Genomic DNA, 12643 nt, shown 5'->3' with positions numbered 1-12643 from the left:
GACAGAGAGAGTTGGGGGATATGTTGGTTGGATGGGGAGGGCGATTCTTGATGGGGGAAGGGCTCAATCCTGCCATTCAGGGCCGGACGGACGAGTGTGGGTGAAGAGGTGGAGGAGGGAGACAGTGGCAGCTCATCTTGTCTGCGGTGAAACCTCTTTCAGAAATCCCATCAAATTGCAGAGGCGCACACACACAAACACACACACACACAGATGTCAGCCACACTTATCTCCTCTCACTCTCAAGGATGAGATTGAGACAGACTTACAGTATTAGACTCACATCCTCTCCTCTTTCTAACAAGAGCTCTCAGAACTATATTTACTGCATAACAGGGCCTGGAGATAGTAGGTTATAGACAACAGCATCCTGTCTCACTCCATACAAATGACCCTCTCATCCCAACACATGCTGTACGGGCTGTGTTTGGCGTGAGAGGCTTGTTAAAGGGTTCTGTGTTTATAGTATATTCAACAGTGGTGTCCTTGAGTCTGTAGGGAAACAGATGAGCTAGCCAGAGGAACATGTTGTGTCTGTATCGTGTGTGTTTCGGTAATAAATGTGTGTGCGTGTGAGTGTGCGTGTGTGTGTGTGTGGTGTTTGCTGTCTGAGCTCCAAAACACACATGCATGGAGACACACTGTCTCTTTCTCTCTCTTTCTCTTTCTCTCTCCCTCTCCCTTTCTCTCCTTCATTATAGCGTTGGGATTGTTACTTCAAATGAGTGTGTTTTATTTGCTCGTATTACAGTTTGCGGTCATTCATATCAACTTCCTTTTCCAAATGCACTTATTGTAAGTCCCTCGGGATAAGAGGGTCTGCTCAATCAAATCTAAAACATAAGCGTGTTCTGTAGAGAGAGGAAATTGACTGTAGCCCACCTCCACCACCATGTCCATTAGCCTTGTCTCCATCTGTCACGATGGGCACACACACACACACACACACACACACACACACACACACACACACACAACCCCTCAGATCTCTCACCCAGACCACTCACAGGTCAGCTGTCCAATAGGGACTTGGTCGGCACGGTAACGCCGAGGTTTTAGCCAATCGATGCGAAAGAAAATGGAGTCAAGTGACGGGAGTGAAAGCAGACACAGCCCTGTGGTCTCAGGGGTGATCTCTACTTCTTCACGTCTAGTAGGAGGAAATGGATACAGTGTAAATTGATGAGGGAAAGACATGAGAAACATAGGAGAATCCTTCTGCCCAGTGGGGTATAGCAGAAATCAGTGAAGGCAAGGGTTTTGGGTTGCGGTAGATTCCTTTTATTTTTAAATGGTAAGGAGTTTGGAATGTTGTGGGGGGAATCAATGGTAGGATCACTGTACCGTGGAGAGAGCAATGTGTGTGAGAGACACACACACTGACACACAGAAGTAGACCGCACACACACACTGACACACAGAAGTAGACCGCACACCCTCACACACTCACACACTGACACACAGAAGTAGACCACACACACACACACACACACACGCACACACGCACGTGCGCACGCGCACACACACACACACACACACACACACAGAAGTAGACCGCACACACACACTGACACACAGACACACACATCCTCTCTCTCACAGGCTCCAACTATCACTCTTCCTTAATAATGCAAAAAACTAAACCACCCACTGGCAGGGAGTCTCTCTGCATCTCTCTCTCTCTGACACACACTCCTCTTTCGTCCTCTCCCTCGCTCCTCTCATCTCTGAAACGGACACATGTCTCCCCGGTCGGTGCCCCTTTGACCGTATGATGTGTAGATCTCCCTCTTTTTCTGATGCTGTTGCCCGCTCACTGTTCTGGCCATCTGCTACTCATACAGTTTGGATCACACTACTGAGCGGTGCTTCACCCTCATCATCAACGCAGTGCTGTCGTTTGATCTAGCTGATTGATTGATGTTTCATTGTGTTTCTCTAATGCTCGGGGGCTTGGAAGCAGGTTCAACGTCTCTCTCGTCATAGTACGATAATGAGTTGGTGGTTTATTCAAAGTGACTTACAGGGAATGCAGTACAGGACCGAAGGTGTTTTGACCTGACCAGGATCGACTTTTGACCCTACATTCCAGGGCACAGTGTTTCCTGGTCAGGGTTGTGGTGACCTGGTCAGGGTCATGTGGTCAGTGACTCCTGGTCTGAAGTATACAACAGGTCCCCATGCAGGCATCAAACAGGGCAGCAGGTAGACTTGTGGTTAAAGCTGGAGCCAATATCTGAGCTGACAAGGTAGAAAATCGGTCGATGTGCCCTTGAGCAAGCCACTTCACCGTAACTTTCTCCAGCGGCACCTTACTACTATGGCTGACCCTGTAAATCAACACTTTTCACTGCACCAATCCCGTGTATGTGACAATAACACATTTAAATCTCATAACCTTCTTCAGCCAACTGTTCCATGGAAACCATAGTTAATGTAACCTCTGCTCTGTCTGTGTGCTGTGTGTTTGAAACACACGGTAGTTAATGTAACCTCTGCTCTGTGTTTGAAACACACAGTAGTTAATGTAACCTCTGCTCTGTGTTTGAGCCATACGGTAGTTAATGTAACCTCTGCTCTGTGTTTGAAACACACGGTAGTTAATGTAACCTCTGCTCTGTGTGTTTGAACCATACAGTAGTTAATGTAACCTCTGCTCTGTGTGTTTGAACCATACAGTAGTTAATGTAACCTCTGCTCTGTGTTTGAACCATACAGTAGTTAATGTAACCTCTGCTCTGTGTTTGAACCATACAGTAGTTAATGTAACCTCTGCTCTGTGTTTGAACCATACAGTAGTTAATGTAACCTCTGCTCTGTGTGTTTGAACCATACAGTAGTTAATGTAACCTCTGCTCTGTGTGTTTGAACCATACGGTAGTTAATGTAACCTCTGCTCTGTGTTTGAACCATACAGTAGTTAATGTAACCTCTGCTCTGTGTGTTTGAACCATACAGTAGTTCATGTAACCTCTGCTCTGTGTGTTTGAACCATACAGTAGTTAATGTAACCTCTGCTCTGTGTGTTTGAACCATACAGTAGTTAATGTAACCTCTGCTCTGTGTTTGAACCATACAGTAGTTAATGTAACCTCTGCTCTGTGTGTTTGAACCATACAGTAGTTAATGTAACCTCTGCTCTGTGTTTGAACCGTACAGTAGTTAATGTAACCTCTGCTCTGTGTGTTTGAACCATACAGTAGTTAATGTAACCTCTGCTCTATGTTTGAAACACACAGTAGTTCATATAACCTCTGCTCTGTGTGTTTGAACCGTACAGTAGTTAATGTAACCTCTGCTCTGTGTTTGAACCATACAGTAGTTAATGTAACCTCTGCTCTGTGTTTGAAACACACGGTAGTTAATGTAACCTCTGCTCTGTGTTTGAGCCATAGAGTAGTTAATGTAACCTCTGCTCTGTGTTTGAACCGTACAGTAGTTAATGTAACCTCTGCTCTGTGTTTGAACCGTACAGTAGTTAATGTAACCTCTGCTCTGTGTTTGAAACACACGGTAGTTAATGTAACCTCTGCTCTGTGTTTGAGCCATAGAGTAGTTAATGTAACCTCTGCTCTGTGTTTGAAACACACAGTAGTTAATGTAACCTCTGCTCTGTGTTTGAGCCATAGAGTAGTTAATGTAACCTCTGCTCTGTGTTTGAAACACACAGTAGTTCATATAACCTCTGCTCTGTGTGTTTGAATCATACAGTAGTTAATGTAACCTCTGCTCTGTCTGTTTCTGTCTCATAGATTTCTCGGGGTGCCCCCAGGCAGAGGGAGCTGCCCCTTGACAGGACCTCTGCCCTTTGACCTCATCTACACAGACTACCACGGCATGCAGCAGATGAAGCAGCACATGGGGCTTTCGCTCAAGAGACACAAGTATGTGCGCGTGTGTGTGTGTGTGTGTGTGTGTGTGTGTGTGTGTGTGTGTGTGTGTGTGTGTGTGTGTGTGTGTGTGTGTGTGTGTGTGTGTGTGTGTGTGTGTGTGTGTGTGTGTGTGTGTGTGTGCGCGCGCGTGCGTGTGTGTGCGTGCGTGTGCACGTACGTGCCAGTGTGTATAATATACATGTGTCAGTGTGTTATCATAGCTCAGGTTTACGGCCTGTGTTTATGAGTCCATAATGGCTGCTTATTAGATGCTACTGAAGTGCCTATCTGCTCGTAACTCACACAGTTAGTTAATCCCCTACAGGTCAGTAAAACATCCCTCAGTCTCCGGCCAGACTGTCAGTCCTGTCTAATACTATGATGGAAGGGGAGGGGGAGGCATCAATACAAAAGGACAGCACCACAGCAGTAACAATACACACTTTCTCCGTCCGCTGAGAATTACATGACAGGTCTTCCTTTTGAAGTCCACACAGGCATAAATGCATTCAGAGAAACACAAACACACACATAGACAACAAAAAGCACATACAGTTGAAGTCGGAAGTTTACACACACTTAAGTTGGAGTCATTAAAACTTGTTTTCAACCACTCCACAAATTACTTGTTAACAAACTATAGTTTTGAAAAGTGCATGACACAAGTCATTTTTTCCAACAATTGTTTACAGACAGATTATTTCACTTATACAGTAAGTCACTGTATCACAATTTCAGTGGGTCAGAAGTTTACATACACTATGTTGACTGTGCTTTTAAACAGCTTGGAAAATTCCAGAAAATTATGCCATGGCTTTAGAAGCTTCTGATAGGCTAATTGACAGGAGGTGGAGGTGCACCTGTGGATGTATTTCAAGGCCTACCTTCAAACACAGTGCATCCCTGCTTGACATGAACCAGATACACACAGACATGTTCAGTGCCGTCTGTCTGACATACACCATTGGCAGATTGTTCTGCTCGGCAACAAACTAGAACGCATACAGCACAACGCTCATACCAGCTCATCTTCTATATACAGTATGCTCCAGCTCAGCTGTCAACAGCTTATTATTGCTGTTGTACTGGTTGGGTTCTGCGTCGAGGTTAACTATCGATTGTAGGGAGGCACTGAGAGAACGAGAGAGCGAGGTAGAGGGGAAGAAAGATAGAAGGGAGAGTGCAAATGGAAGAGTGGCAAGCCTCTTGACTCAAACTGACACCAGATAACAGCCGATGCCCACGCCATGTATTTTTTAAATCCAATTATGAATGAGTTTTGGTAGTCGTGCGTGTGTATGCATTTTTGTGTGTGTGTGTGTGTGCGTGTGCTCGTGCGTGCGTGCGTCTGTGTGTGTGTGAGCGCAAGAGCATGGTAAGTGAACCCTGAAATCCACCCAGCAGCCTCTCTGGCTGTGTATGTGTGTGTGGACGTGTTTAATTATACTTGTGGGGACCAGAAGTCCCCACAGGAATAGTAAACAAACAAAAAGTTAGTCAAATACTATCTCTATGGGATTTAGGGTTAGAATTAGGTTCAGGGTTAGGAGTTAAGTTAAGTTAAGTTGGGGTTAAGTTTAGGGTCAGGCTTAAGGTTAGGGTTAAACTATTTTGAATGGGACTGAATTGTGTGTCCCCACAAGGTTAGTTGTACAAGATTGTGTGTGTGTGCCTGTGTATCACGTTGCAGGGAAGACCCAGATGCAGACAGTGTCGAAGTAACAAAAGTGGGCAGAACAGGGGGCAGGCAAAACGACAGGTCAAGGGCAGGCAGAGGTCAGTAGTCCAGTGTGGTGTGACAAGGTACAGAACGGCAGGCAGGCTCAGAGCAGGTAGAATGGTCAAAACCCGGAAAACTATAAAACAGGAACTAGAAACAGGCAGGAGCAAGGGGAAAACCGCTGGTAGACTTGACGAACAAAAAAAAATGTCAACAGACACAGAGAACACAGGCATAAATACCCTGGGGATAATGGGGAAGATGAGCGAATCCTGGAGGGGGGTGGAGACCAGCACAAAGACAGGTGAAACAGATCATGGTGTGACAGTGTGTGTGTGTGCATGCCTGCCTGCCTGCGTGTGTGTTTGTCCGACTGGTCGGACTGTCCGACTGGTTGTGATAGTTTGCTGAGGTCAGCAGCTCTCCCAGACAGTGAGTGGCTGAATGGTTATGGAGCCGTGTTGATTTCTGCCTGGCCTTCTCGGATGTGACTTATAGTGTTGTGAGGCAAAGCGGCACATGTCAATCTCTCCCGATCAATCAAGGGTTTGCTGTGTATAAATCAACGTCCTTTTTTTTGTACAGCGTGATTTGAGGTTTCAAAATGTAATTAATATCGTAGTCCTAAACAAAGTCAGATGTAGCTATGGTAAACAACCTTTGGTGTTATTCTTTAATAAATCTCTCTTCAACACACAGGGAATAGATTATGAAATGTACGACCCATTCCCTACACGGTACATTACATGTATAAAGCTCAGTATTGATTTGTAAGACGAAACAAACTCCAACGCTTTCTTCCACACGGTACATCATCATATACATCAAGGCTTTTATACTACAAACATGAAGAACTTATCCGTCTAGTCCTCACCTTATTGGAGCCTCATACGCTTTAAAGGATGAAGTAGGCTTTAGACACAGACTTTTCTCCCCTACTTTAACCCCATATGTAGTAATTTACCCACAATCCCTAGAGGTTTTGTCGACAAGAATGAGATGCGAGCCTTTTATCAGCCCTATCAGCTGAAAGGCATATCATTAATCAAGTGCAGAGCTCCTGGGCCCTTCAGTCTCTGTTTAATTACTTTAGTTTGATGTTGCTCCCAACGTCCAGATGCATTAATAATGCCTGGCCAGCCAATACGCTAGTTTCCTGGGGATGGAGGGGGAGGTGTGTGTGTGTGTGTGCGTTCAGGGGAAGAAGAAGAGGAGGGTGGGTCAGTGATAGGAAGAGGGCAGAGGTCTGGTAAAGATGCTGAAAACTGATATTGTGCGGCTTTAAATCACACCTCCCAACTGATCATGGGGGATACACTATTGATCACTATGTACTCCTCAGCCTGAAGTCTCCCCACTTGGGCCAGCTAGCTTTTCGCGTGGTGCCGTCTGGCAAGACGCTTCAGGAGGGCGGTGTGCTAGCAAGGCAGAGTGTGCTAGCAAGGCAGAGATCCTGAGTTTGTGCCAGGTATGGATCGAATCGGGAGGAAGTGGTACTCACTAAGCAAGCAGTGTGACGTCCTTTACATACGCATGGTGAATTTACTGCTCTGATAGAGCAGAGCTAGAAGAGGACTGCGAGGGTATACATACACGGGTGCGCACACACACAGAAAATGTTACGTAAGCAGACACACTTACTCAGAAACCCAGGCCATTTCTCACCATAAAATGGCGCCGGAGGAGATGGCCGCCGTTTTACGGTCTCCTAACCAATTGTGCTATTATGTATTTTTTTCTCTCAATATTTGTAAATGATTTTGTACATGATGTTTCTGCAACCGTATCTTACGAAAGAAAAGACCTTCTTGATATCAGGACAGCGATCACGATATTCTCCAAACACCCCACAGGGAAGACATCCCAATTATTCGCAAAAGGAAGCGACGCAGAGGACGAAGAGCCGGATGCCTCGTCCGGACCCGCAGAAGACAACTAGTAAAGCTGCCATTTACCGTCAATATTACTCGCCAATGTGCAATCATTGGACGAGGTAAGATCACAAATATTCACTGCACCGGCAGGATAGAACAGCACACTCCGGTAAGACGAGGGGGGCGGTCTGTGCATATTTGTAAACAACAGCTGGTGCACGAAATCTAAGGAAGTCTCTAGATTTTGCTCGCCTGAAGTTGTGTATATTGTGATAAACTGCATGCCACATTACTTGCCCAGAGAGTTCTCAGCTATACTTTTCATGGCTGTTTATTTACCACCACAGACAGATGCTGGCGCTAAAACCTCACTCCGTCAGCTGTATAAGGAAATAAGCAAACAGGAAACCACTCACCCAGAGGCGGCGCTCCTAGTGGCTGGAGACTGAAATCAGTTCTACCAAATCTCTATCAACATGTTAAATGTGAAGGGCCTCCCGGGTGACGCAGTGGTCTAGGGCATTGCAGTGCTAGCTATGCCACCAGGCTCTGTCGCACAATTGGCCTAGCGTCGTCCGGGTTAGGGAGGGTTTGGCCGGTAGGGATATCCTTGTCTCATCGCGCACCAGCGACTCCTGTGGCGGGCCAGGCGCAGTGCGCGCTAACCAGGTCGCCAGGTGCACAGTGTTTTGTTTCCTCCAACACATTGGTGCGGCTGTCTTTCGGGTTGGATGCGCGCTGTGTTAAGAAGCCGGGCGGCTTGGTTGGGTTGTGTTTCGGAGGACGCATAGACGCATGGCTTTCGACCTTCGTCTCCCCCGAGCCCGTACGGGACTTGTAGCGATGAGAAAAGATAGTAACTACTAACAATTGGATACCACGAAATTGGGGAGAAAATGGGGTAAAATTTCAAATAAAAAAAAACTTGTTAAATGTTCAACCAGAGGGAAAACAATTCTAGATCACCTGTACTCCACACACAGAGACGCATACAAAGCTCTCCCTCGCCCTCCATTTGGTAAATCCGACCACAACTCTATCCTCCTGATTCCTGCTTACAAGCAAAAATTAAAGCAGGAAGCACCAGTGACTCTGTCTATAAAAAAATGGTCAGATGAAGCAGATGCTAAACTACAGAACATGTTCCGGGATTTTTCCGATGACATTGAGGAATACACCACATCAGTCACTGGCTTTATCAATGAGGGCATTGAGGACGTCGTCCCCACAGTACGTACATACCCCAACCAGAAGCCATGGATTACAGGCAACATTCGCACTGAGCTAAAGGGTAGAGCTGCCGCTTTCAAGGTGCGGGACTCTAACCCTGAAGCTTACAAGAAATCCGGCTATGCCCTGCGACGAAGCATCAAACAGGCAGAGCGTCAATACAGGTTGAATCATACTTGAACAGATTGAATCATACTACACCGGCTCCGACACTCGTCGGATGTGGCAGGGCTTGCAAACTGTTACAGACTACAAAGGGAAGCACAGCCGCGAGCTGCCCAGTGACACAAGCCTACCAGACGAGCTATATCACTTCTATGCTCGCTTCGAGGCAAGCAACACTGAGGCATGCATGATAGCATCAGCTGTTCCGGACGACTGTGATCACGCTCTGCATAGCCAACATGAGTAAGACCATTAAACAGGTCAACATACACAAGGCTGCGGGGCCAGACGGATTACCAGGACGTGTGCTCCGGGCATGTGCTGACCAGCTGGCAGGTGTCTTCACTGACATTTTCAACATGTCCCTGATTGAGTCTGTAATACCAACATGCTTCAAGCAGACCACCATACTCCCTGTGCCCAAGAACACAAAGGCAACCTGCCTAAATGACTACAGACCCGTAGCACTCACGTCCGTAGCCATGAAGTGCTTTGAAAGGCTGGTAATGGCTCACATCAACACCATTATCCCAGAAACCCTAGACCCACTCCAATTTGCATACCGCCCAAACAGATCCACAGATGATGCAATCTCTATTGCACTCCACACTGCCCTTTCCCACCTGGACAAAAGGAACACCTATGTGAAAATGCTGTTCATTGACTACAACTCAGCTTTCAACACCATAGTACCCTCAATGCTCATCACCAAGCTAAGGATCCTGGGACTAAACACCTCCCTCTGCAACTGGATCCTGGACTTCCTGACATGCCGCCCAGGTGGTGAGGGTAGGTAGCAACACATCTGCCACGCTGATCCTCAACACTGAAGCTCCCCAGGGGTGCGTGCTCAGACCCCTCCTGTACTCCCTGTTCACCCACGACTGCATGCCCAGGCACGACTCCAACACCATCATTAAGTTTGCTGATGACACAACAGTGGTAGGCCTGATCACCGACAACGGCAAGACAACCTATAGGGAGGAAGTCAGAGACCTGGCTGGGTGGTGCCAGAATAACAACCTATCCCTCAACATAACCAAGACTAAGGAGATGATTGTGGACTACAGGAAAAGGAGCACCGAGCACGTCCCCATTCTCGTTGACGGGGTTGTAGTGGAGCAGGTTGAGAGCTTCAAATTCCTTGGTGTCCACATCAACAACAAACTAGATTGGTCCAAACACACCAAGACAGTCGTGAAGAGGGCACGACAAAGCCTATTCCCCCTCAGGAATCTAAAAAGATTTGGCATGAGTCCTGAGATCCTCAAAAGGTTCTACAGCTGCAACATCGAGAGCATCCTGACCAGTTGCATCACTGCCTGGTCCGGCAATTGCTCGGCCTCTGACCGCAAGGCACTTCAGAGGGTAGTGCCTACATCCCTGGGGCAAAGCTGCCTGCCATCCACCGCCTCTACACCAGGCGGTGTCAGAGGAAGGCCCTAAAAATTGTCAACGACCCCAGCCACCCCAGTCATAGACTGTTCTCTCTACTACCACATGGCAAGCGGTACAGGAGTGCCAAGTCTAGGACAAAAAGTTTTCACAACAGTTTTTACCCCCAAGCCATAAGACTCCTGAACAGGTAACCAAATGGTTAACCGGACTATTTGCATTGTGTTCCCCCCCCAACCCCTCTTTTACGCTGATGGTACTCTCTGTTTATCTTATATGCATAGTCACTTTAACTATACATTCATGTACACACTATCTCAATTGGGCCGACCAACCAGTGCTCCCGCACATTGGCTAACCGGGCTATCTGCATTGTGTCCCACCACCCGCCAACCCTTCTTTTTACGCTTCTGCTACTCTCTGTTCATCATATATGCATATATATGCAGTCACTTTATCGATACCTACATGTACATACTACCTCAATAAGCCTGACTAACAGGTGTCTGTATATAGCCTTGCTACTCTTTTTTCAAATGTATTTTTACTGTTGTTTTATTTCTTTACATACCTACACACACACACACACACACCTTTTTTCCCCGCACCATTGGTTAGAGCCTGTAAGTAAGCATTTCACTGTAAGGTCTACACCTGTTGTATTCGGCGCACGTGACAGATAAACTTTGTTATGATTTGACCTCACAAACTTACTCACCTCATAAACGGCTCCTGGGAGCACTGATCACAGTATTTGTGCTGTTAAAGCCCCTGCTAATTTTTCCCCCTTTTTGACCCAGATAGCATAATGTACACTGAGTGGGAAAATCATTAGGAACACCTTTCATAATATTGAGTTGCACCCCCTTTTGCCCTCAGAACAGCCTCAATTCATTGGGGCATAGACTCCACAAGGTGTCTAAAGTATTCCGCAGGCATGCTGGACCATGTTGGCTCCAATGCTTCTCAAATTTGTGTCAAGATGTCTGGATGTACTTTGGGTGGTGGACCATTCTTGATAAACACGTTGCAGTTCTTGACACACTCAAACCGGTGCGCCTGGCACCTACTACCATACCCCGTTCAAAGGCATTTAAATAATTGGTCTTGTCCATTCACTTTCTGGATGGCACACATACACAATCCATGTCTCAATTGTCTCAAGGCTTAAAAATTATTCTTTAACCTGTCTCCTCCCCTTTACACTGATTGAAGGGGATTTAACAAGTGACATCAATAAGGGATAATAGCTTTCACCTGGATCCACCTGGTCAGTCTACTGCAGGGGTTCTTACACTTTTTCAGCCTGGGACCCAAGTTAGAAATGTTGTGTTTTCCTGGGACCCAAGCTTAGGAAAATATGCAACTATACGTAAATATTCGGTACATTTCATTGCCTTTATGCTTAAATAAATGTAATATAGACAAACAAATAACAATGAAATCCCCATAAATATATTTTCATGGCCTCCCGGGTGGCGCAGTGGTTAAGGGCGCTGTACTGCAGCGCCAGCTGTGCCATCAGAGTCCCTGGGTTCGCGCCCAGGCTCTGTCGTAACCGGCCGCGACCGGGAGGTCCGTGGGGCGACGCACAATTGGCCTAGCGTCGCCCGGGTTAGGGAGGGCTTGGTCGGTAGGGGTGTCCTTGTCTCATCGCGCACCAGCGACTCCTGTGGCGGGCTGGGCGCAGTGTGCGCTAACCAAGGTGGCCAGGTGCACGGTGTTTCCTCCGGCGCATTGGTGCGGCTGGCTTCCGGGTTGGATGCGTGCTGTGTTAAGAAGCAGTGTGGCTTGGTTGGGTTGTGTATCGGAGGACGCATGACTTTCAACCTTCGTCTCTCCCGAGCCCGTACGGGAGTTGTAGCGATGAGACAAGATAGACAAGATTTGGGGAAAAACATGAAAATATATATATATATATATATATATTTTTTTTTTGTGAATTTTACCCCTTTTTTCTCCCCAATTTCATGGTATCCAATACAATCCAATACAACAATTGGATACCATGAAATTGGGGAGAAAAAAGGGGTAAAATTCACAAAAAAAATATATATATATATATTTTCATGTTTTTCCCCAAATTAAAACCCCATTAAACCTGTCTAGGTTGGAAATGTTGCTGTTCAAATACAATACATAAATTCATTCTGAACTCGAATAAACAGAGTGGTCACATCACACAGATGCTTAAATAACAGAACACAGACACCTACAAACACACACACACGCACACACACACACACACACACACACACACACACACACACACAGGCTTTTTGATCGTGCAACCCTAAGCAACAGTACAGATGAAAAATTATCAGGCCTACACTACATCTTACTGTAGAAATGATTGTTGAAAGAAAGTCAAGGTTGGAACTGTTTCT

At 46.4% G+C, this 12643-nt stretch overlaps 1 protein-coding gene across 2 annotated transcripts in view; it reads left to right on the top strand.

Annotated features, from left to right (window-relative positions):
* LOC110495135 (alpha-1,6-mannosylglycoprotein 6-beta-N-acetylglucosaminyltransferase B-like) overlaps positions 1-12643 on the top strand; it is a 158761-nt gene that overhangs the window by 112366 nt on the left and 33752 nt on the right. For both annotated transcript variants that reach the window (XM_036949664.1, XM_036949663.1), the window contains exon 9: positions 3753-3884. In XM_036949664.1, the coding sequence (XP_036805559.1) occupies positions 3753-3884 (132 nt within the window). The remainder of the gene's footprint in view (positions 1-3752; positions 3885-12643) is intronic.

This window comes from Oncorhynchus mykiss, chromosome 17, assembly GCF_013265735.2.
Source record: "Oncorhynchus mykiss isolate Arlee chromosome 17, USDA_OmykA_1.1, whole genome shotgun sequence".
NCBI classification, from domain to species: domain Eukaryota; kingdom Metazoa; phylum Chordata; class Actinopteri; order Salmoniformes; family Salmonidae; genus Oncorhynchus; species Oncorhynchus mykiss.
Note: the sequence above shows the minus strand (reverse complement) of the source record. Positions and strands in the feature narration are given on the sequence as shown.